Source organism: Carassius gibelio, chromosome A3 (assembly GCF_023724105.1).
Source record: "Carassius gibelio isolate Cgi1373 ecotype wild population from Czech Republic chromosome A3, carGib1.2-hapl.c, whole genome shotgun sequence".
In the NCBI taxonomy this organism is placed as follows: Eukaryota; Metazoa; Chordata; class Actinopteri; order Cypriniformes; family Cyprinidae; genus Carassius; species Carassius gibelio.
In genome coordinates this window covers 30,656,181-30,681,274 of record NC_068373.1, presented here as the reverse complement: position 1 = coordinate 30,681,274, position 25,094 = coordinate 30,656,181, and the positions used below count along the sequence as shown (strand labels likewise).

Genomic DNA, 25,094 nt, shown 5'->3' with positions numbered 1-25,094 from the left:
ATGATCAAAGACAGTCTGGAGTTACCTGTAAGTACTGTGACAGTTAGAAGACGTCTGTGTGAAGCTAATCTATTTTCAAGAATCCCCCGCAAAGTCCCTCTGTTAAAAAAAAGGCATGTGCAGAAGAGGTTACAATTTGCCAAAGAACACATCAACTGGCCTAAAGAGAAATGGAGGAACATTTTGTGGACTGATGAGAGTAAAATTGTTCTTTTTGGGTCCAAGGGCCACAGGCAGTTTGTGAGACGACCCCCAAACTCTGAATTCAAGCCACAGTACACAGTGAAGACAGTGAAGCATGGAGGTGCAAGCATCATGATATGGGCATGTTTCTCCTACTATGGTGTTGGGCCTATTTATCGCATACCAGGGATCATGGATCAGTTTGCATATGTTAAAATACTTGAAGAGGTCATGTTGCCCTATGCTGAAGAGGACATGCCCTTGAAATGGTTGTTTCAACAAGACAATGACCCAAAACACACTAGTAAACGGGCAAAGTCTTGGTTCCAAACCAACAAAATTAATGTTATGGAGTGGCCAGCCCAATCTCCAGACCTTAATCCAATTGAGAACTTGTGGGGTGATATCAAAAATGCTGTTTCTGAAGCAAAACCAAGAAATGTGAATGAATTGTGGAATGTTGTTAAAGAATCATGGAGTGGAATAACAGCTGAGAGGTGCCACAAGTTGGTTGACTCCATGCCACACAGATGTCAAGCAGTTTTAAAAAACTGTGGTCATACAACTAAATATTAGTTTAGTGATTCACAGGATTGCTAAATCCCAGAAAAAAAAAAATGTTTGTACAAAATAGTTTTGAGTTTGTACAGTCAAAGGTAGACACTGCTATTTTTTTGAACACACCCCTTTCAACTAATTGCCAAATTGCACAGCCTTAAGAGCGTGCATATCATGAATGCTGGGTCTTGTTTGTTTTCTGACAATCTACTGAACCTACTGGTAACTTGTTTGCCACGTAGCAATAAAAAATATACTAAAAACCTTGATTATTCTGGTTAGTCACATTGTACTGCTATTATTTTGAACAATACTGTATATATATATATATATATGTGTGTGTGTGTGTGTGTGTGTGTGTGTGTTATTTTTATAATTAGTTGATAGTATGATTCTATACTATCAAATACTATACTACATACTATAATTTGTTTTTATTTATTTTATTTTTACCAGAAAGTAACTGGGACATGCATTCACATTAAAAAAAAAAAAAAAAACACCCTGTGAGGACTTAGTCTCCTTATGTCACAATGCCACCCCAAACAGCAGTCACTGAAACTATGCTGAATCAACATTCCTTTGTCAACATTAAGTCATTGAATCAACATCGAACTCTGATGTTGATTCAACATCATTTTGCACCCTGATTTAATATTGAAACAATGTTGAAATTTTGTCCATAGATCAACGGAATTTCAATGGTATTTCAATTATCAGGAACATTGAAACAATGTGGAAATTTCAACTGAACTAAGGATCAACGTGATTTTAATGGAATTTCAATCATTTTTAAATTTTAATTTTAAATGTAATGCCATAAATTAAATAGCCTGCTTTATCTACAGCCAGGATATAAAAAATTAATGGAACATTTTAAATCTTGTATAAAACACAGAACACACCACACTATTTAAAATCAAATTCATGTTTATTATCCTCTCTACTCTTTATTTACACTTCATTGTCATCTAATGACTGCATAAGTTGTCGTCCAGTCCCTCCTGTCTGGTCTGGCGCATAGCGCAGCCACTTTTGGGTGAAAATTGGGTGATGGTAGCTGTCCCCATCTGCTGAGTAAGAGCATCTAAAACAGAAGATAAAATCACAATGCAAAAAAAAAAATAGCACTTAAGTTAAACAGAACATATATTTGAACACTTGGAACAAACTCAGTAGCCTAGGCCTATGATTTTTCAATGATCGGATAAGGCAATAAGTCTAGATCATATTCCCCCTATATTCAAAGCACTTTTCAAAACTGCCTGTTCATGGATGTATTCGAATTAAAGGGAGGCAAAAAGGATTAGCTTGCAGTGACCTCTTTCATAAGGAAAATTTATGAGGCCAAGTGACTCTAAAAATGTTATGTTTATTATTTTATTAGTTCAGAATTAGTTGTTAACTCCACAAATTTAATAAAAAATAACTGGATACTAATTAAATAGTTAATGTAGATTAGAGTTACCATAGACAAAAGATGTTTTGACAAAATAATCATAGACAAAAACGTTGCATTCAGTTTTTGACAAGGTTTTGGGCTGGAAAACCAATTGCAAGTGGTGCAAGTTGTTTGCAGAAATAAAATAAAATGAAATCAAAAATGTTGTTTTGCTTACTTGGTGTGCAATAGTGATCTGTAAAAGAACAGAAAAGACAAAAATCTCTGTTAAAACAGCAATTAAAATTCACAATCATACAGTGTGACTGTACTTTATACATATGTACTCAGGTAACCAATCTGTTATTAAAAATATAAAAACAAAAAATATAAATAACATAATATACAAATTAAATATACAGTGGTTTATTCTTTTCAGCTACAGTTGATGTAATAGTAGCATTCAAGAAATAAATGTAAAATATAAAAAAACGAAATACACTTTAATGTAGGCCTATAAAATATACAATTCTCATTAAAGCTAATGAATAACGCCCCATTAACTGGACTCCCCCTCCCCCTCAGATCACCATAAATGTTAAAGGGATTTTAATGCTAAAATATGCAATTTTTTCTATCAGCCATGGACGATGGCATCGTCTATTGGCCCAACCATAACCAGGATAACATAATTAATCAATTGTACACCATTTTGAATAAAGTTTTAATATTTTGTTAGCTAAACAAATGCACAGCTTCCACCAAGAAAAAAAGCAAGCGCGCCAGGTCATGACAAGAACTGACTCAATCAGCTTCCTTCGGGGTGAAATTCCCCGTTGTTTTTGAAAAACGGGGTGCACAAAAACACTGCAGGGTTTGTTTTACATTTCTTCGAAAATAAATCCTGTACCAGAGTTACAGCAAGGGTTTTTCAGTGGTGGAAATCCATTACTGAAATGTCCTTGTTGTAACGGAGATCAAAGCTGATGGATGCCTAGCAACGACAGACACCTCAGGCACGTGCGTGTGTGTTAACTGGGCGCATTGACACACGCAACCACATGCCTACAGACATATTTAGCTGAGCAAGCCAAATTAAACGAGCGAAAAGAAGACCAATTTCGACAGAAAGGGCAATGAAGTTACTTGCAAAATATGTTACGCGGTATTAAAACAAAACTACAATAGTTGTGCAAGTACAATGCTGTATCACTTGCGACGCAAATATCCACAAGCAAATGAAAGCTGATGAGTACAACTGATGAGCAGTTTACACTTTAGATTAGGGGGTGCAGAAAGCTTTGTAAATGATTTATAATGTTTATTGAGATAATAGTACAATGTTGACATTTCAATGATTTATAAGTGATTAATAATATATTAACTAGTAACTAATAACCATTAAGGATTTTGTTTGATTCAGTTGTTTACTGAAGGCCCCGACTGAAACCCCAGGGTACTCAGGGTACTTACTGTCTGACAGCAGGTTCACTCAGACTCTACTCATCATCACTGAAGAGTCCAGGAACAAAACAAGCCATCTGACACAGAGACAACAATATTTACTCTGCAGTTCCAGGTTCATTAGAAGGAAACAAGATAAAAGGAAGAGGTAAAAGACAGAATAATATATAACAATAATAACATATGTAATATACAAATTCTACTACTAATAATATAATCTTAACATAACAGAATCTATATTTTTAATTTTAGGTTGAGTGTGACTTACATTTGATGTCAGGGACTTCTTAAAATTGGTGAAATATATTCTGAAAAAGGCATACTAATGTATTTCATGAGCTTCTTTCATGAGTTCACCTGTATTTCTAAGTCAGTATCTCCCTTCAGGATTCACTTTGTTCTGTAGAGTTTCTTTCTGTCCTCCTGAAATCACAGAACAATTTGTATTAATATCTGTTTATCATGAAATATCAAAACTCATGTGAACTTGTTTTCAGCCGATTAACGTTAAACTCTCAGTGTAAGTGACGTCATCGATTCAGTAAATCAGCCTTTTCCAAAAAAACACTGACAAATCATCAGCAAAACATTCACAGAGCCATCAAAATATCTCATACACACACGAAGATTTGATTAAAAGCCCAGAGTTTCATCAAGAAGACCTCAATCAGAGTTAGCCTACCTGAAAACTGCTAAAATGCTAACAGACTTTTTCGAAGACACTAAACCATTTCTATATAATAAATGTAACTGAAACATGTCAATAACAAGTAGGAAACGTGTCAGGAACATTTGTATATCATATTTGTGTGATTTTAGCGACTAAACATACCTAAAACAGTGTAAAACGCAGCGAGAGACGGAGATTACTGCTTGTCAGTAACGGTTTTTGTGTTGACGCCCCGTTTCCATGGCAACTCTGCTCTTCACTCGTGCAGAACTCACCGCACACACAGCATTCACACAAACAAACATCTCGAGTTAAAACATTACATTTATAATGTACAGCCTCATTCAATAATCGCTCACTATAGAGACAGATTCTTTCTGGCAGCCTGTAAAAGAGTGAAAAACACGACAAAAATGCAGTCAGGACATCTCTTTAATAAACCGCTTTTACATTTTCCCTCCGAGAAACTGCTGGAAATGCAAGGCGTTAACATTAATTGACTGTGACCGTTGTCTAAACAAGTTAACGGTAACATTATTTGAAAATTAGCCTCAGTCTCTTCAGCTGCCCATAGACTGTATAAAACACACCGCGTGCCTTAGTAATGTTACATTTTCAGTGTCACAGAATTAACAAAGTGGTATTTTATGTCTATTTGAGCTGAAGTGAAATCGTAACGTTACCTGAAAGCCACAGATGTCGCTGGGATGAGTCTCTTCTCTCTCTCTGTGTGGCTAAAAGAGACAAATAACTTGGCCAGACGTACATGTGCTGTCTGAGTTCATATCGAACATTAAGCAAGCTTACCTGTACGCTTGTGCCAAGGGTCCAGAAATGAGCTGTGTCCGGTGCAGTCCGTTGGGTATACCACCCGTTGATCTCCCGGTCAACCAAAAATCGATGGATTTTCAATCATATTTCCCTGTCAACTATATTTCCATGCATTTTCAATCATATTTCCCGGTCAAATATATTTCCATGCATTTTCAATCATATTTCCCGGTCAAATATATTTCCATGCATTTTCAATCATATTTCCCGGTCAACTATATTTCCATGACTTTTCAACAACCGCATCGTTTCTCTGTCCACTATAAATCAATTACTTTTCAACACATTCAGGGATCACCCGGTAACCAAATATCAATGCTTAATCAATCATAAAGATAACTATACCCTTACGAAAAATAACCATGGTTTTATTATAGTAAAACTGTAGTAAGTAACCCATGGTTTTTTGGCGTATTGACTGCCATTTGTATAACCACAGATTTACTACAAATACCATGGTTAAACTATGGTTAATTTGGCAAAACCATGGTTAATTTGTGGTTACCATGGTTAAACTATAGTAACCATGTTTTTTTGGTTTTATTTGTAGTAAAACCATGGTTAATTTTCGTAAGGGTAGATCAATGTTGTTCCAATATTGTTGCCATCAACAATAATAACATCAGGTTTTCATCGATATGGTAATGGTGATTCAACATTTATTTTGCATTGAAATTTCAATATCAACCATAATGATGATTCAGATGGAAAAACAATGTTTATTCAATGTTGGCTTGCTGTCTGGGACAGGCCTCTGATGTTTACATACAGGAAACTAAAATAATATATAAAATAAAAAACACAGTTTAAATGTTTACATGTGCTTTCCCCTAGTTTATAAAATTGGTACAACATACTGTTATTTTTTTGCTTCTGCTTTCAGAGCAAATAAGAACACATAAATAATATTATATAGGCCTACGTCACTTGGGCCTACTTTCACACTATGACATCTTCCGTACACTCGGGAACAATGTAGTTTATAAAGTTCATCATTCGATGTTTGAGGTTGCTGTATTGGTGCCTTAGGTTTATATTGACGACTTGTTCACGGTTGTTTTGCAGGCCATAAAGCATGGACTTAGAAATGCAATGTTAAATGCTAACATGAACTAATGGGAACGATCGTTTATAGGCCTACTCCACTCTAAAAACGGCTGTGTTATTTTTTAACCCAAAATGCTGGGTTGAGTCTGTTGGGTCATTTTGTTGGGTTATTTTATTTCTTTTTAAACACTTTTGGGTAGTTTCAATTTACCACGTGTTGGGTTAAACCTGCTGGGTTGCATCGCTGGGTTATTTCAGGTCAGGTTATTTAACGCGCCTTGAAGATGTTTAAATCGTTCCCCAACTGTCATTTTGGAAGAACAACGGGGCAAAGCCACGGCTTTCAACTGTTTTAAGGTAAGTTTTAAAATGTTTTTTTAATAATTAATAATTATTTTAAATTGGCAGAATTATAACTTTTTTTTGCGGCAACAATACTGTTAAACGTCTACAGGCCAACATTATTTACGTTAAATGATGAACTGTTTACCTCAAACGGCCAACCTACGTTACGTGACTCGCATAATCGTGAGATGACAGATTAATAGTTTTATTAAGTTTCAGACAGTACGGATGGCTGAAATATGCGAATACCTGTGAAAATAGAGGAAAAAGTCGTTTCTGACACTGAAAAGCGAATTTAACATTTAAGTGAGTCAAATTAGTTCAAAAAGTGAATACGACTTTCTGCTCTAATGTAAACCCCTGCAGTTGTCCATATCGACATGTAAATCATACAAATTAAATACAATATAGTCAGACCGCAGGTCTAAAAGAACCGACGATCCAGTTCAAATAAACCGGTTCAGTAATTCTCGAACAAATTTCCCGGAAAACAATCGACGTCTCAGGGCATTTCAAAGTGCACGCACGCACAGCGATTGACTTAGGTCGCGTTAGTGAGGTGTTTTGATGCTTTTGTGGTTTATAAAGTCTTTTTAGATACAAATTATAATTCAAAATGTGTTTTTTTCTGTCAGAAAAGCAAATGGATACATTTGTGAGAGAATAACTCGTAGAGTGCAGCTTATTGATGCGTCTAACGGTAAGTTTGTGTTTATTATACATTTTACATAATTGCTTTTCTGTTATAATCAACTAACGTTAACCCTCACGTAACTTAAACGCACATATATTTGTATTTCGTGCTATTGTTAAAGCTAACTTTGTGTTCAGAATGTACCTAATTTAGCAGCGTAAACATCATATACCAATTTTCCAGCTCGTGTTTTTGACTTGTCCTTATCACTTTGGTACATCTATAAGTGTTTATATATGGACTGTTTTAAAGCTGCGGGGTAACCCTGTACCTGCGTGACTTGTCATAGAAATGTCTGTGTGCGCGCATGCAGTGTGATCTCCCTTATCTGTGCCAGTGACTGTGTGTGTTTGATATAGCCAGCATATTAACATAAAACTGTGCTTTATAATAACTGGAACATCCCATTGATTAGACAGTTTGAAAGCATACCTTTCAGCCATCACTATATCATATTCTGCTTAGATATAACAATTTGTATTTTTATTTTATTTTTTTACTTTATTTTAAAGGTTGGAACAAACATGGAATTCCTTAACCAAGCAGAGTCCACAAAACCCCATCCAATTGTCATGGCGATTTAAAAATGCCAGCAGATCTCTCAGGCATTGATCATAATCAATGGACAGGTAAGGATATTCTGGACTATTTTCCAAATAAATTGCAAATTGTATATTTAATTGCATTTTTTCACATGTGGACGCATACATTGTGACATAGTCCAAACGCAATTGAAAAGCATTTGAATTACAGATGCTTTACACAGAAAGCTGTCAATTTGTGTCAAGGGTGGGACTATACTATGGGGCATGTTTTTAATTGGGATATATTCTGTAGTTTTTACCCCAAATCTCTCACTGTTTGCACTCTGATGCACGTCAGCAGATCTACATTGCAGTTCTACTCTTATTTACCGATTTGCATCTTACCCTTTATTTTATACCTCAGGTGAAAAGCATTTGGTTAATAGTGAATATTGACCAATAGTACCATGTGGCTCTAACTGTTAGCAGGGGATAGTAGTTGTATTTGGGGTAAAAATGACAGAATTATTTATTGTGTGAGGGGCCAAGAATATAGGGAGATCTGGGTTGCACTGTCTGTTCTTTATCACACATCTCTCGGAGCGGCAGCTGCCTTTAGTAGTGCCTTAACCTCTATTGTTCAAAGCATTTTGGCGCAATTGTCTTTGAGTGACATCACCTCCAAATACAAACACTCTCCATAGTATGGTCCCACCTCTGGCAAAAACTGACAGTTTTCCACGTGAGGCTAAAGTAAATTGCTAAAGTAATTGCGATTCCCTTTGAGTTTTGGCAGGTAACGTGCAACACAGTGAAAAAACAGACATGGTAATTAGTAACACCTCATGTACTTGTGCTTATGTTGCATCTATGCTAACATTAGTCTGCTTCTCTGTTATTCCGAGGTCACCGTAGCCACCCGTATCCAGTACGTATCCAGACCAGATGGATCATCATCTAGAAAGGACCTCTACATCCCTGAAAGACAGCGGAGACCAGGACAACTAAAGCCCCAGAAACAGATCCCCTGTAAAGGCCTTGTCTCAGAGGAGCACCAGGACAAGACCACAGGAAACAGATGATTCTTCTGCACAATCTGACTTTGCTGCAGCCTGGAATTGAACTACTGGTTTCGTCTGGTCAGAGGAGAACTGACCCCCAACTGAGCCTGGTTTCTCCCAAGGTTTTTTTCTCCATTCTGTCACCGATGGAGTTTCGGTTCTTTGGTTTTCCTAAGTTGGGGACAATTAATATCAAGCCATATCATCGACTTGATCGCACAGAGGGACGATACATCACTGAATCAATGATGAACTGACTTTAACTGAAAACTGAGAGTTTACTGTTATCCCTTCGCATTATTACACACTATTTTCCTATTTAATACTGTAAAGCTGCTATGATGCAGTATTTGATCAATATGAGAGGCTTATGACTTTGCTTTTCCATTTGAAATTTGGCAGTCACTGTGCATTCATGAAAACTGAAAAGGTAATTTTTGTTCGTTGTTTCTGAAAGTGTTTTTGTTCAAGATTTGCAATTGTGTATGGATTTTGTCACAATTTGTCACATGTGGAAAACGCAATTGAAAACATAATTTGCAATTCCTTTTGAAAATTGTCCTTCCATTGACAGGCTCTATAGTATGGAGCCAGAAGAGTCTCAATAAAGATAAATGCACACACTACAGTCACATATGCACACATAGGATTCATACATTTCATACAGATGTTTTAATTTTCTACATCAGAAATACATTTCTGAATCTTGTCCTGTGCATTTGTGAATCTTGAGTGCATTTGTAAATGTTGTTTGCATTTCTGAATTGTGTGTGTATTTCTGATTTTTGTGTGCATTTCTGAATTTTGTATGCATTTGTGAATCTTCTGTGCTTTTTAAATTTTGTGTGTGCATTTGTGAATTTTGTGCGCATTTGTGCATCTTGTGTGTGTATTTATGAATCATGTGTGTGCATCTATGAATCCTGTGTGTGCATATGTGAATGTAGTGTGTGCATTTATCTTTATTGAGACTCTTCTGGCTCCATACTATAGCAGAGTACACTGCTCTCAGGTGTACAGTAGATCTTTGAATTTTCATTTTTGGGTGAACTATATATGTTGAACTACCCTAAGCAGTGCACATCTACCTACATATGAGTCTTTATATACTTGATATAAATTTAAGGACATCTTTAAATTATTTTACATTTAAATTTAAAGAATGTTAATTGTCAATGTCATTTCACTGTGTATTTAAATAGCTAAACATGTAAAACTGTAATAGTTAAACAGCTAGACAGGTCATTTAGAAATAATTTTCTTATTTATTGCAACTGTAATTCTGTGATTTGTATTTTATTTTTTATTTTTTTTTTTGCATTTGCTGGAAACAAAAAAAATTGAAAATTCCATGTTGTTTGTCATTGGTACACATTTTTGAATATCAGATGGCATTAAAAATATTTTTTAACAGTTTAAATAACCTGTATTCTTCATTATTTATTAATCCATGATTTCTTTGTTAAGCAAAAGTGAAATTATGAGAATAACCCAGCAAGAATAACCCAGAATCATAAAAATGCAAACCCACAAATGGCAAAAAAGACTCTAACTTGGGCTTTCTAAATAACCCAGCATGCTGGGTTAAAATGTGTAAACCAGCATTCTGGGTTACTTTAACCCAGCACGTGTTCTGTCCAATATTTAACCAGCGCTGGGTTGCCAATTGGGTTATTTTTAACCCAGCCATTTTTAGAGTGTAGCAACACCTATAAGACTGGGTCTCTAAATAAAACACGTTAATTTGTTATAATTTGATGCTCACGTAGATTTTGTGCCATTTCTGCCTCCAAGTTTCAAAATCAAACGAGAAATCAGGCTGAGGGGGAAAACAGCGAAGAGAGAAAAACATGCGCTTATTAGAAAAACACATTAAGATACAAAACTACTAATATTCGCGTGTGATTAGCTCGGCTCATGTCATTAAAATCTCAATCCAGTCAGGTAATAAGAGTTTGCAACTCAAAATAATAAGCTATTACAAAGTAATAAACTGACAACACAAACACGTCAGCACATATCAGCAGCTTCTGGAGTATTAATTTCTTAAAGTAAGTCCGTTTTAAGACAGTAGAAAATAAACATTTTCATCCTTGTAAAATATTATTTTGATATAGCGTACATCTATTAAATATGAGGGTTTAAAATCTTACCCGAAATGTGCGCCATTACAGGCTACAACCAACGACTCGCCATTCTCCAAACTGAAAGTAAATGTATAAACTATAGAAACGAGCCTGTATGAACTAAATCCACCACAGGAGGGCGCATATTCTCAAACCTCACACAGTGCTATAGAACAGGCAGAATGCATACGATTCATGGGCGTAGGTTTAGGGGGGAACGCTAGGTACTAGTCCCTATCAATATTTTGAGATGACAAATTTGTCCCCACCTATATTTAGCAAGCTGCTTTAAACTGCTATTTGGATCTTTGCACTGCTATTTGGATCGATTCTAACGGCCAGGACGACGACAGTACAAGAAACGCTGTAATTTGATTGGCGCCGGGGTATCTGAATGGCTACACGCAGGGGCCGGGACTACTTTTGTGCTTGGGAGGGTTGGGGGGGTGCTTTGGGTTATGGGGGTGTACCCACCAAAGCTGAGACCAAACCTACGCCCATGATACGATTAATACTCACACAGAAACATTTGTACTGTACTGATACAGAAATGAAAACCGTGGAGAAGACCGGAACAAGTTTGTTACAGTTCTGTTTTTATCCTGTCCAAACCACATTATTTCATACAAAAGATTCATTGTGTTTTCCATCTCATTTTGAGACTTGATTTTGTTCAATGTTTGCTAAAATCTTAGACAAAATTCTAAGAAAATTATTAGAAATGTGGGCGTTTACTCTTAAAATTACAGAAAAAATCCTAGTAAAGAAAAAAGTAATTCAGAAAGCATCTTAACCCTTAAAAGAGGTCTTAAGGTCAAACTTGTTAGAAGCACAGACGAGGACTTTTAAGAGGCTAAAGAGTTTCTTTAGCAGAGGAGAAAATGGCAGAAAGACGAAGAGGCAGAAGAAATGCGTTGCAGACCATGGATGACAGTGAGTTAATAAGACGCTATAGATTAGATCGTGCAGGGATCATGTTTGTGACTGATCTTATTAGAGACGTGCTAACATCTCCGACACAGTGCATAAATGCCATAGAGCCAGAAATTAAAGTAATCACTACATTATGATATTTGGCAACTGGGAAAATGCAACAATGCAATAGTGATGATTTGGGTATGTCATAACCTTCTGTAAGCAGAGTGATCACACAATTACAGCACTTTCAGAACATCTTATTGTGTCACAGTTCATTTCATTTCCACTGGACATTCCCACCTTGCAGGCTTAAAAAACTGCATTTATGAATATAGCAGGCTTATAGGTGCACACAAACAGGGGGAATGAACCGTTAATAGTTTGTGCTATTCGCTCCCATGTCTGCTTCTTGTCCCTTGCTGTGACACCCGGCCCAAATTTTCCTTTAAGAATGGCCTTGTGTTCATCCACTAACTGGGCTAACAGTAAACACTGTTCCTCTGTCCAGTTTGGCTTTCTCAACCTTCTTGGATTTGATTCCATGTTTGATACATTAAAGCTACATTCAAACCGCCACTTAAATAGGACAGCAATCACTGTAACTGGAAAGAGTGGAACAATTTTTATCATTCTAAGCCGATCAAATACCTTATAGGAAATTAAAAGCATGGTAAATAAAAAAAGGATTTATATACACACATATAATGTTCGTTTGTGATTGTCAAATAGGAAAAATTACTCATGTAAATTCAAAGTGAGAATTAGAATAGATACTTAAAATCACTCTTTTTTTCCTTCTTGGACAACCAACCAATCACAGTCTTCAAAAGATTGTGTCATACATAGCAACGGGGTCAACCCCGCCTCCTCACTAAGATGAAAGTTTTTGTCTTTTCCTCACTCAGAGTTGCTCTCAGATCGGCCCCGAATCGCTCTTAAGCTAAAACTCCCACGTAAAAGTTTTTAAGCTAAATTAAGAGTCTTCTGAGAGGATTCTTAGAATCTTTATGAATACGGGCCCTGTATTATAATTTTTACCATATTAACATAGCTTATTTCATTTGGATGCACTGACTTAGTTAAATGCAATTTGAAAGTTTATGTTTAACTTGTTTATCTACACAGATGGACACATATTTACAACATTAGTTTGGATTATAGATGATATCTGTCCCGCTTTGTGTTTGCATTTTTTAACATATAGCCTAATGATAGAAGTAAGTTATAATGCATTGTGGGTTACACACTGTCACACCACCATCAGCTGTGTTTACCTGCTGCTCAAGAGACAAACTGAACTAAGAGTCAGAACAAAACAGCACTGTTTAGTCGGACATTTATCTGAAAAAATAAAAATAAAATTAAAAAAATAAAATCCCGGTCCAAACTATTTTGCAGTTCAGTCTGAAGAATACACAGGCACAATTTTTAGAAAGACTGAATAAAATGTGTAGAAAAAAAGATAATGATGAACGACCCAAAAAATACAAACAGATTTATTGTGAAAGTGAAAGGCTTGAAATGCTTCCGTGCTTCTCTGCGTTTGAAGTTCTGCTGGATTTCTCGAAGTCTTCTCTAACAATCCTGTTGAACTCAAGAGTGATTTATGATCCATGTGTCAAACACTGATGAGAAGCTGGTCTCTCTGCTCTAGTCTGGAAGACAAGGCATGCATGGTTTTAAAATTAACATAACTTTTTGATTCATCTGACCTCAGAACAGTTTTCCACTTTACCTTCTCTATTTTAAATGAGCTTTGGCCCAGACAAGACAACAGCGTTTCTGGATCATGTCCACAAATAACAACTAATATGTTTGACAGAGCTTTAACCTGCATTCATGGACCTTGTTCATAGACAGTGATTTCTGAGCCCGTGCAGTGATCTCCATTACAGATGCATGGCTGTTTCTAATGCAGTGCTGCCCGAGGGCCTGAAGATCTGATTCTCACCCTCGTCCCTTGTGCAGAGAGTCTTTTGATGATATTATGTACTGCAAATGATGAGATATTCAAAGTCTTCTCAATTTTATTTTGAGTAATATTGTTGCACAATTTGTGGATGCAGTTTTTCACAAATTGGTGAACCTTAGCCCATCTATACGTCTGAGAGACTCTTTTTATGCCCACACTTATGTTACTGACCTGTTGCCAATTAACCTAATAATTGTTAAATGTTTCCCCAGCTGTTTCATTTTTAGAAACACTAACTCTTCCAGTTTCTTCCCCCGTCCCTGCTTTGATGTGTTTGCAGCCATCAAATTCAAAATTGCCTTTTCCCCTTAAAATGGTACAGTTCCTCAGTCTAAACATTGGTTATGTTTTTTATGTTCTATTGTGAATAAACTTAGGGGTTTATGAGATTTGCAAATCACTGCATTCCTTTTTTATTAACATTTGTGACCCTGTCTGTGAAATGCAGGCCTAAAGTCTCAAACTCTAACTATGAGATTGCAAGCATCAAAGTTTGATTTCAACCATTCTTTTCTCTATGATTTCAATCTTTAAGAGGCATGATTTTATGTAGACAACAGTAAAACACAAAGATTAACTTTAACTGGGTCTTCATAGGCAGGGTCACATTTTGCACAGCGTCCCAGTTTGTTTGGATTTGGGGTTGTACCTAAACTCATTCTTCAGTTAGCTGTTGAGTTTGACATTTAGACCGTATGCTGGTAATCCAGCACACGAGGTCTTCAAAAGAACCAATAAAACTTCCAGTGGCTGCTCCGATAAACCCTCCGAACTGACTCCAGTCACGAGCTCGTTTTGCACTGTGTGGTAGTTGTTCTTCAGCTTTTCTTAAAGCTTCAGCTACTTCTCTTTCCAGTTTTATGAGATATTCACACTCTGCTTGTTCTCGTGCTTCACGTTGAATCTTCTCCTTAAGTTTTTGTTTTTCTTTCTCGTGCTTTTCTTCCAAGTATTTTATGAAGTTCTGTTGTTGTTCTCCCAAAGCCTTTTCTTTTCTTTTATTTTCTTCTTCAAACAGTTTCTGGTTCTCCTCCAGTTTTCTCTGCAGCTCTTTCTGTAGATTTTCGTCTGTTTCTTTCTTGATCTCTTCTTCTCTCTTTTTGAATTCTTCCTCACTTTTTCTTAATTCTTTCTGCATTTCTTGTCTTTCTCTCTGATTTTCTTTCTTCATTTCTTCTATTTCTGCTTCATACTTGGCTCTCAGATCTTCTTCTTTTCTCTTGATCTCTTCTTCTCGCTCTTTGATGATTCTCTTTTGGTCTTCTCTGATGTTCTTCTCCACCTGCTGGAACATCTCATTGGTGTAGAAACTCCCTCCATTTGCTGCCACCATACAGTCAATCTTATCCAGCAGCTCAGAAACCTGCGCCTGATCTTTAGTGTCTTTGTTATTGAACACATGGTATCTGTGACCACACTGTTTGATGAGGTACTGTAAGCTATCATCACCTTCAATAAAATCTTTAATCCTTGTTCCTCTAAGATCATCTCCTCTGGTGAAGAGCACCATGGTGTACATTCTGGATTTGTCTCCAAACATCTCCTGGATCATCTTGACTGCATCCTTCTCCTCTTGAGTGAATCGTCCCAGTTGTATCACGAGCAGAAACACATGTGGTCCAGGAGCTGCCATTGAGACGCACTTCACAATCTCTTTCCTGGTCTCAACATTATCGACTCCAGTATCAAACAGGCCTGGAGTGTCGATCACAGTTATCCGTCTTCTGTTGAATTCTGAGGATTCTTTCTCACACTCTCTGGTCACAGAGCGTGAAGTCAGTTTCGATATAAAAGCTTCTCTTCTCAGTATCGTGTTTCCCGTTGCACTTTTCCCAACACCCGTCTTTCCCAGAAGCACAATCCTAACAGCAACATAATTGTGTGCTAGACCTGGAAACAGAAAGAGAAGAACAATTACTGATGTGAAACACAAAAGAAAAATCTAATCACATAGCGTAATATCTTTAGTCCTAACCCTAAAGTCACTGGTTTGAGTCTAGGGCCAGCAATACCATGAATTAGGTGCCCTTGAGCAAGGCTCCAAACCCCCAACTTCTCCCCAGCGCCACAGCATAAATGATGCCCACTGCTCCGGGTGTGTGTTCACGATGTTTGTGTGTTCACTGCTGTGTGTGCACTTTGGATGGGTTAAATGCAGAGCATGAATTCTGAGTATGGGTCACCATACTTGGTTGTATGTCACGTCACTCACTCACCAGATGGCATTGCACCCCAAATCATCACAGACTGTGGAAACTTAGTACTGGACTTCAAGCAGCTTGGGCTATGAGCTTCTCCACCCTTTCTGCAGACTCTAGGACCTTGGTTTCCAAATGAAATACAAAACTTGCTCTCATCTGAAAAGAGAACTTTGGACGACGGCAACAGTCCAGTTCTTCTTCTCCTTAGCCCAGGTGTCTGTGGTTCAGCAAATTCCTGGACACATCTGTGTGTGGTGGCTCTTGATGCCTTGACCCCAGCCTCAGTTCATTCCTTGTGAAGTTCAATCAAATTCTTGGATCAAATTTGCTTGACAATCCTCTTAAGCTGTGGTTCTCTTGTTCATTGTTGCTATTTTTCTTCCACACTTTTTCCTTCCACTCAACTTTCTGTTAACATGCTTGGATACAGCACTCTGTGAACAGCCAGCTTCTTTGGCAATGAATGTTTGTGGCTTACCCTCCTTGTGAAGGGTGTCAATGATTGTCTTCTGGACAACTGTCAGATCAGCAGTCTTCCCCATGATTGTGTAGCCTAGTAAACCAAACTGAGAGACCATTTTGAAGGCTCAGGAAACCTTTGTATGTTTTTTGAGTTGATTAACTGATTGGCATGTCACCATATTCTAATTTGTTAAGGTAGTGAATTGGTGGGTTTTTGTTATATCTGAGCCAAAATAATCACAATTAAAAGAACCAAAGACTTCAGTCTATGTGTACTCAATTTATTTAATACACGAGTTTCACAATTTGAATTGAATTAATGCAATTTCCACATTTCCACGACATTCTAATTTATTGAGATGCACTTGAACAAAAGCACTGGTTTGTAGCGAAAACATTTTTACAGTTTCCTTTCATAGGTCACTTCGATGCTGCGGTGACGTCACTGTATGGAACACCTTTTGTGTGAAGAATGTTTGAAGCCCTGTGACATCCCACCAATTTCATTGGCCAAATATCGCTTGGCACCGCCATATTATATCCCTGGTTGCCGCGCGCTATTTCACTCTGATTTAATTTCCTTCAGCAAATTATCTGTGCCCAAGGAAAGCATCTCACGTTCTCAGCGACAATTATACCAGCAGTGTTCAACTCCTCTCCGCGGAAGCGATGGGTCAACGAAAGTTAAGGAGCATGTAACAGTTTTATCAAGGGGAGGGGGGGGGGCACTCATGAGAGGTAAGTTTAGCAGCCTCTCTGCATGTTCTCTGTGATAGCATGTGGCTCAGGTGTATAACATTTCTTTAGGTCGGCTTGGGTGCGATGTGTGCAGCTTGAACTAGGAGGACAGTGCTGCACTGGAGTTTTCCATTTCGCTGTGTGTGATAAATCAGTAGAATTGCTTTTAACCCTCTGCACAACTAGTCTGTTGACTCCTTGAATATTTACGAAATGCATGGACACAGTTCTGGCCCCATTGCAGCTCCAGGGCATTCATGCATTAAATTACTTGGATGATTGGCTGGTGTTCTCACAATCGTAGACTCAAACACACTCTCATTGGGATCTTGTGCTGAATCATATAAGCAGCCTGGGTTTACATACAAATTTCCAGAGGGGTGTTTTAATCCCCTCTCAGTGGATAACCTTTTTGGGAATAGACTTGGACTATCGTGCACAGACAGCAAGATTGTCTCTCCCATGCGTTCAGTCTCTCACGTCATGCCTACGCCACTTCAAAGCAGGTCGCTCAGTATGGTGAGTTTGAGCCTCAGACTTTGGGTCTAATGGCAGCAGCATCCCCTGTAATCCATCTGGGCTTACTTCACATGCGCCCATTTCAAAAGTGGTGGAAGAAAAGCTGAAGGATTTTACCCTGTTGTTTCCCACATTGAACGATTTCGGTGACACGGAGGTGTATTATGACAATAAAACTTTGGAAGTCAACAAAATTCCCTTGGACTGGAGTTCGATTGGGGGATTTTTTTTTGTCAATGATGCCCAGCTCACGAAGTCTGGATGGAGACAACACCGCTGGCATATAAACAAATTGAAGATGCTGGTGGTTTTTCTAGGTCTCCAAAAAATATTTTAATGGCTGATCGTCCATCATGTGTTAATCAGGCACTACAAGATACAGGCCTCCTGTGCAGGCTAGCGAAGAATATTCTTCTTTGGTCTCAGAACAGATTTCTGTTGATCCGAGTGGTTCATGTCCCCGGGCACTTGAACATCGGTGTGATTTGTTCTCGAGACAGAGCCTGGAGGAAGGGGAATGGAGGTTGCAACCCCAAATGGTGTTTGAAGAAGCAGAAGTGGACTTATTCACATCAAGCACGACTAGGTAATGCCCACTATGGTTCTCCCTATGCCCTCCATCGCCCCTGGGCTTGGACGCGCTAGCACACAATTGGCCCAGGACCAGCTTATATGCTGTTCCTCAAATTCTACTAATTCCAGCGGTGCTATCCAGAATACGGCTGGACAAAGTCGAGCAGCTGCTTTTGGTGGCTGGTTTGCGGCACTGGTTAATCTGCTAGTGGGCTCTCCGTAGAGATTCCCCTCAGACAGGACTTACTGTCGCTAGCATGGGGAATGATTTCGCACCCGAGGCCAGACCTATGGAAGCTAGTGGGCGTGGCCTCTGAGTGGGGTGAGTTAATATGTCCCGGTCTCTCAATTGGAACTACCGAGACTATAATAAATTCTAGAGCAGCTTCTACGAGACGCTTATATGTCTTCAAATGAAAACTGTTTACTGCCCGGTGTGAAATTTGTAACATTGATCCAGTTTACTGCCCTGTGGCTTCAGTACTGGAGTTTATTCAAGACCGTTTTTCAGATGGAGTAACACCAGCCACCAGACATTTCTTCATTTGGCTTTATCCTCCCTCAAGACAGTTGGGGATTTACAGGCTCTTTTGTTTTCGCCCTCATGCATGGACTTTCACTTCCAGCAAGTAGTCTTGGAGGCTTTCTCCCCTGCAGAGGTGAGTCTGACCAGCTGTTCATCTGTTTTGAACATGAAAATAGAGGCCGTGGTGTCACAAAGCAACGCAGGCTGGTGGAAGCGATATCTTTAGCATATGAGACGTGCGGGCTCGCTTCGCCCTTGAGAATTAGAGCTCATTCCACCAGAGCAGTGGTGTTTCATCTCAAGCTTTTCTCAGTGGATCCTCAATAGATGATATTTGTGATGCAGCAGGATGGTCCTCACTGAGCATTTTTGTAAAGTTTATAGTCTTGAAGTGAGGACGGCTCACGGCTCCTGGGTTCACTCCGCTTGAGCAGATGCTTTCCTTAGATCTCAGCTATCTCAGGTACTTCAGGAGTGATGGTATAGGGTTCACGTACGGTTACGTCACTGCAGCACTGAAGTGACCTATGAAAGGGAACATCTCGGTTACGTATGTAACCACAGTTCCCTGAATAGGGAAAGAGATGCTGTGGTCCCGGCCATTCCGTACCTTGATAGCGTTTCCTCAGTTCATGAAATCAGAGTGAAATAGCATGCAGCACCCAGGTATATTATGCGTACGCATGCGTAGGGTGGTGCCAAGCTCTATTTGGCCAATGAAATTGGCGGGATGGTACAGGGCTTCGTACATTAATCACACCAAAGGTATTCCCATACGGAATACGTCACCGCATCATCTCGTTCCGTATTCAGGGAACTGTGGTCACATACGTAACCTAGATTTTTTCTGTTATTCTTCTAGTTATATTCACAGAAAACAGTTACTTGCATATTACAAAATTAGGTAGATGTATAGAACATTTTAATTCACAGGATATTCATAAACTGAATAAAAACAAAGCAATGCACATCATTTATTCATCTTTCTGTAGAAGTAGAGGTTTTTTTTTTTTTTCAAAGTAGAGAATTTTTCAAAGTGATGTGAATTAAAACAAACTTCCCAGGAAGACCTGATAACATAATGTCAAACTCATACCTGCTGTTGACTGAGGTTTCATCATAGATCTTCTCAGTTCCTCTATTTCAGCTCTGTGTTTGTTTCTCTCCAGTTCTACTCGAGCCTGAAGGTACATGAAGGTTGTGTAACAGCTTCCTTCATTCTCTTGTACAATGTTCTTCACATCCTGCAGTAGATCTGGAATCCGTGACCTGTTCTCCAAAACAAACTGACGACCTTCAAATGACTGAAGACACATCTGAGTAGATGAAATACTAAGTAGACTACTTTTGCTACTAAAAAGTTTATGAAACATGTTCTTCTCTTGTATTATAAGAACCATGAGGTGTTTTTTGATCCTCGAGCTGAATATCCTCTGGATCTCCTCCATTTCTGCTTTGTCTTCATCAGTCAGTGGAGCATCAGGAACAATGAGGAGGAAAACATGAACTCCAGGATCACAGAGAGACACACAGTTGAGAGTCTGACGCATCACTTCCTCTTCTGAGAGACGAGTCAGAGCTGGAAGCTTCACCAGATTCATCAGATGAGCATGAAGCTCCACGTCTCTCCTCACACACTCTTTGTCTTTCAGGTGCAAGGGGGAAAGAAACTGTTTTTTTCCTCTTATGAGATTTGATATGGAGGCCTTCAGTCTTCCATCACTTCCACACAACACAACACACAGCTTCTGTTTCCTGCTCACATTTACACTTCCTTTAACAAAAACACCAAAAAAAGGTTACTGCAACATTTTCAGATACGTTATATTAATGTTACAGCAGTTAAAAAACTTGCTTGGTTCATAAACTTACTCTTTGCTTGATCACGCTGATGTCTCATATCTGGAGTACTAACTGTAATAAATGAGTGACACATTAATAGAACAAATCTCATAGTCTCAAACCTATGATGCTGCCTACAATTACTATATTTAACCTTTTTCACTGTGCATGTATTATGAAACAATGCAATGCATACGATTCAGTATGCAATGCTGCATCATAATTGAATCCGTTGTCCATTACAGCATATCATATGAGCATCTTTAATCACATTTAAATTACTGAGAAAGATATATTTATATGAACTGCTTCTCAATTAAACAATCATTCAGACCCTGATAAAGAAACCTGGTGTTTCTGAATCCACTGGAGAGTTTTGAGTAGCTCTGTTCTATCATGCACAACTAAATCAATCAAATGGCTATACATAAAATGACTTGGCCTGAATTATACAGCTATATACTGTAGTCTAAGCATAAATCTCAATACTACTAACAATATTATGACAGAATCACTGTTTTTGGCAACTCACCCAAAACTAGTATTCAGCAACATGGTGCTGAATATGTAATTACAAAAGTAGGAATACTTACACAACGATAATTTTGGTATATTTTGAAGATATCCTTTGGCTTCCTTTTTCTGTATATGAGTGTCTTGGATTTTTCCATCATCGTCTTCATCCGAATCTTCCTCTTCGGTTTGGAGTGAAACAAAAGATCTGCTGTGATCTTCATCGACTGATGATCCTTCTGCATCATAATACAGATACTCTTCACTGTTCTCTCCGAGGATCTTCTCTAATCGCTGCAGTATTACAGAGCTCAATTCCTCATGTTTATGATCTAGCTGCAGATGTCCTCCTCCACATTCAGCAGTTAATCGTTGAATGAATTCATTAGCTTTCGTCTCTTCATCAGTCGTGATCACGATAGAGCGTTTAATAGCCTCTTCACTGAATCTGTCTAGCATATGTTTCACGCTTCTCAGGTCCTCCTCGGTGAAGTCTTTGTACTGCAGTATGATTATGAACACATGAGGTCCTGGATCAGACAGAAACACACACTCTCTCACTGTCTGTGTGATCTGATGATCTGAGATGTTCCTCTGGAGCAGCTGAGGACTGTTGATGATCATCAGGTGTCTGTCCTTCAGTCTTCCTCCGACTCTCTCTACAACATCTGGAGCAGCTTCACTGTCAAACACTGCTCGTCCTAAGATGAAGTTTCCTACGAGACTGTTTTCTGACACACTCTTCCCCAGAAGAACAATCCTCAGAGGAATCACATCACGCACTGAAACACACAAAACATGGGAGAGAAGCAATCCACAAATAGGCCTATCCTACTGGTGGATTATGTTTATATGTATGGGTTCTACACTATGGGCACTTTTATATTCTTTGGTCATATTTTTACAAATAAATATAATTTTTAACAAATTCCTCTTTCTTTGTCAAACTGACAATAAAACCACCTTATAAACTTCAACAATGAAAATAAAGTTTAATAATATGACTTATCTGCAACTATTAATGTACCTAAATTAAGCACTCGCAAAAAAAAACACTAAGACCACTATCATTATTACTTTTTATACAAAATATAGCTGTCGCACAATATTGGTGCCATTTATGGAAATGTTCAGTGACTTCAGAGCATATGTTGGAAATAGAGGGAATTTAAATTTTTCCTCAACAACAGATGAAGAAAAATCTATGTAAATATTGATTGATCTGTTAATATATTTATTGTACATCATTTCCAAACATGGTGTACCTTCAAGGGTGTTTTCCAAAAAGCTAAACATTTTAACTTAAATAAGACTATTTTGCATACATGAAATGCTAAGTATAAATTCCAAACTAATCAGTGAAGCTATCTTCCATTTTTTCACAAAAAAACTACAGATATGTCATTTCCACCACACTGCCCTCTGTGCTGGAAATGACATTTATGGTTACAAAGTACAACTGATATGGATTGCAATAGTAGATATATATTATGTTTAATATATAATATATTACAGAACTTCTTTATATTTATATATGATATTTTTATTTCTAAATTATATACAATTTATATTAATTGATTTCCTTTTTATCTATTTTCAAGATGCCACCTAAGACAACAAAATAAAAGCTGACCCCATGAAATATGAAGAGAGACTTAAAAGAGACGGAGAGAAATTAAAGATAAAGTATTTCTTAACGCAGTTGTAGATCTGGCAAACGTCCTAATCTCAACACACACACACACACACACACACACACGTGCAAACATACAAACAATCACGCATTCAAGATGATCATAATGTTCCACATCTCTGTATAAATGATACAGTTTCAGGTGTTCTTTACAGTTACTCTTTACAGAAGATGAGTGTTCATTTAAGAGACCAATGAGAACATTTCAGTATCAAACTCTCACAATTATATAGTCTCATAATTATCTCACAATGGTGACATTTTGATGCATCATTTATTACTTATATTTTTGCCTTGCCATTAGTTGTGTCAGTTATTTAAAATGTGCACTGTAGCGGTTCATCTGAGACAATCTGTGTTTCTCTACATTCATGTTAATTCATTGTCATTTCCATCACCACACACATAAAAAAAATAAATAAATAATTAAAGTTCTCATCACACATTAAAAAATGTATCCACAATTTATGGGATCATGCTCTACTTAATATACAAATGTAAGTTATTTAATTTCTAATAAGCTTTTACCCAAACCAATATGAAAATTCAGTGTGACAGATGTACAGTTCAGCATTTGGTCCTTAGGGCAGTTAATTTATCTCATTGACAAATGTATAATTATTGTAACTAAAACAAAACTAGTTAGAATTATTATTATTTTTTAATAATAAGAGCTGTATATCGAGCTGATGCAGTGGAAATGACATTTGTTCATTGCAGGTTGGAAAAAAAATAAAAATATTAACAATTCCTCTTGTAATCTAAGTTTGTCCTCTTACAGACCTTAAAACTAGACAAAATATTTAAACTTATGAGACTGTTGTGACTTTTGAAGTTGAAGAAACGCCAATATATTTGTGTGTGTGTGTGTGTGTGTGTGTGTGTGTGTGTGTGCTTTTAATTAATAAATAATCTCCACAAATATAAATATATAAAGACTTACTGTTAGGAGGAAGACGCTCCAAGCTGGATCTGTAGCGAGCAAGATCATGTGCAGCAATCACTGAAACAAAAGTCTGACGTTACAATCTCCACAATAACACGCTGAAAATAACTTTGAACGATTTCTACAAGCAGCTGTCATTAGCGCGAGTTTGTACAAGTGATCACATTAGAATTAAAGTTTTCAGTGTTGTGCCACTATGACAACAACATAAAAACAACATGCCTAAAAATAGAATTAGTCAATGTTGTTGTTATTCCATACACGGATTTCTGTCGCTGTAGGAAGAGTTTGTGTAGAATCTGATCAAATTAAACTAACACAGCTCGACGGAAAAACAAGGTTTAGTTGATTAGGAGAGATAATCTATTCTCAGTAAGGGTTAATTCTGTTGGTTAACTGAAGCGGCATGTTAGTGCAGGTCTCTGGTTAGTTAAATCCAGATCTTACACGCGCTGTGAGCCATTATAACAGCAACCCCGTTAGTTTCTAAAGCGAGAGTCAGTCACGTGACGATCAAAGTCTCTCACCGACGCCCTCCTGTGGAGACGTCATCACGCGCACCGCTTCAGACAGAGTTCATGTTCTCTGAATACACAGAGCATCAAGACAACTAACGTTTAGGATGTGGGTTCTCTCTTAAGAAATCAAGGTATTTCATTTGAAATGATTCACCAATGGTCAACAATCTCCACTAAACATGAGTTATATTCAGAGGTGTAAAAAGTAAGCTCCTCAAAAAAGTTACTTAAGTGAAAGTACAGATACTCAGTGAGATAATCAATTAAAAGTAATATAAGAAATATCATATATATATAATACAAAAATTAAGGAGTAAAAAGTACAGCTTTTCTTCCGAAATTAAATCAAGTAAAGGTACTAGTCATTTTTAGTTGTACTTGTAATAAAGTACAAATCCCCCCAAATAATCCTCAAGTAAAGTAATCAAGTAAAATGACTCAATTATTTACACCTCTGATTATATTAACTCATTTAACATTAATTTATACAGTGAAAACCAAGCGGAGTGAATTAAATTTAAATACTACATCATTTTGTTTTCTTTTGCATTCAAATTCAACTAGAATCGATGTTTGTCCACAAGTTATATGATTTTACAGGTAAAGATAAAAGTGCCAAGATGAATTTTGTCTGTAATATAACTTTAATCATTGGAAAGTCTCTTTGTTTTGTTAAGAATTTCTTAGATATGACTGATCATCATAGAAACACACTCAAACTAAAGAGGATTTCTCAGTTATACGAGGAAGCTTCAGACAGCTGCTTTCAAACATCTGTGAGGTTTAATC

General features: G+C 37.5%; 2 protein-coding genes across 4 annotated transcripts in view; both read right to left on the bottom strand.

Moving 5' to 3' along the window:
- LOC127942419 (GTPase IMAP family member 8) overlaps positions 1–10,976 on the bottom strand; it is a 63,251-nt gene extending 52,275 nt beyond the window's left edge. Inside the window, exons 1-7 of one of the 2 annotated variants that reach the window (XR_008149327.1) lie at positions 10,912–10,976; positions 5,064–5,185; positions 4,419–4,990; positions 3,944–4,009; positions 3,596–3,663; positions 2,361–2,378; positions 1,654–1,828 (exon numbers count right to left, since the gene is read on the bottom strand). Coding sequence is in view for 1 of the 2 variants with exons in the window: in XM_052538121.1 (XP_052394081.1) it covers positions 10,524–10,539 (16 nt within the window). In the remaining variant the exon portion in view is untranslated. Of the gene's footprint in view, positions 1–1,653; positions 1,829–2,360; positions 2,379–3,595; positions 3,664–3,943; positions 4,010–4,418; positions 4,991–5,063; positions 5,186–10,523; positions 10,578–10,911 lie in introns of those variants that run through there. The other variant, XM_052538121.1, reaches the window with a different exon arrangement.
- The window catches only part of LOC127942456 (GTPase IMAP family member 8-like), a 92,333-nt gene extending 68,066 nt beyond the window's left edge, over positions 1–24,267 (bottom strand). The window contains exons 1-6 of one of the 2 annotated variants that reach the window (XM_052538167.1): positions 24,235–24,267; positions 23,785–23,844; positions 21,229–21,930; positions 20,666–20,707; positions 19,890–20,567; positions 14,424–15,664 (exon numbers count right to left, since the gene is read on the bottom strand). In XM_052538167.1, coding sequence (XP_052394127.1) covers positions 14,430–15,664; positions 19,890–20,567; positions 20,666–20,707; positions 21,229–21,930; positions 23,785–23,844; positions 24,235–24,250 — 2,733 coding nt within the window. In that variant the 5' untranslated portion in view covers positions 24,251–24,267 and the 3' untranslated portion in view covers positions 14,424–14,429. Of the gene's footprint in view, positions 1–13,281; positions 15,665–19,889; positions 20,568–20,665; positions 20,708–21,228; positions 21,931–23,784; positions 23,845–24,234 lie in introns of those variants that run through there. The other variant, XM_052538158.1, reaches the window with a different exon arrangement.
- Positions 24,268–25,094: the final 827 nt, after the last annotated feature.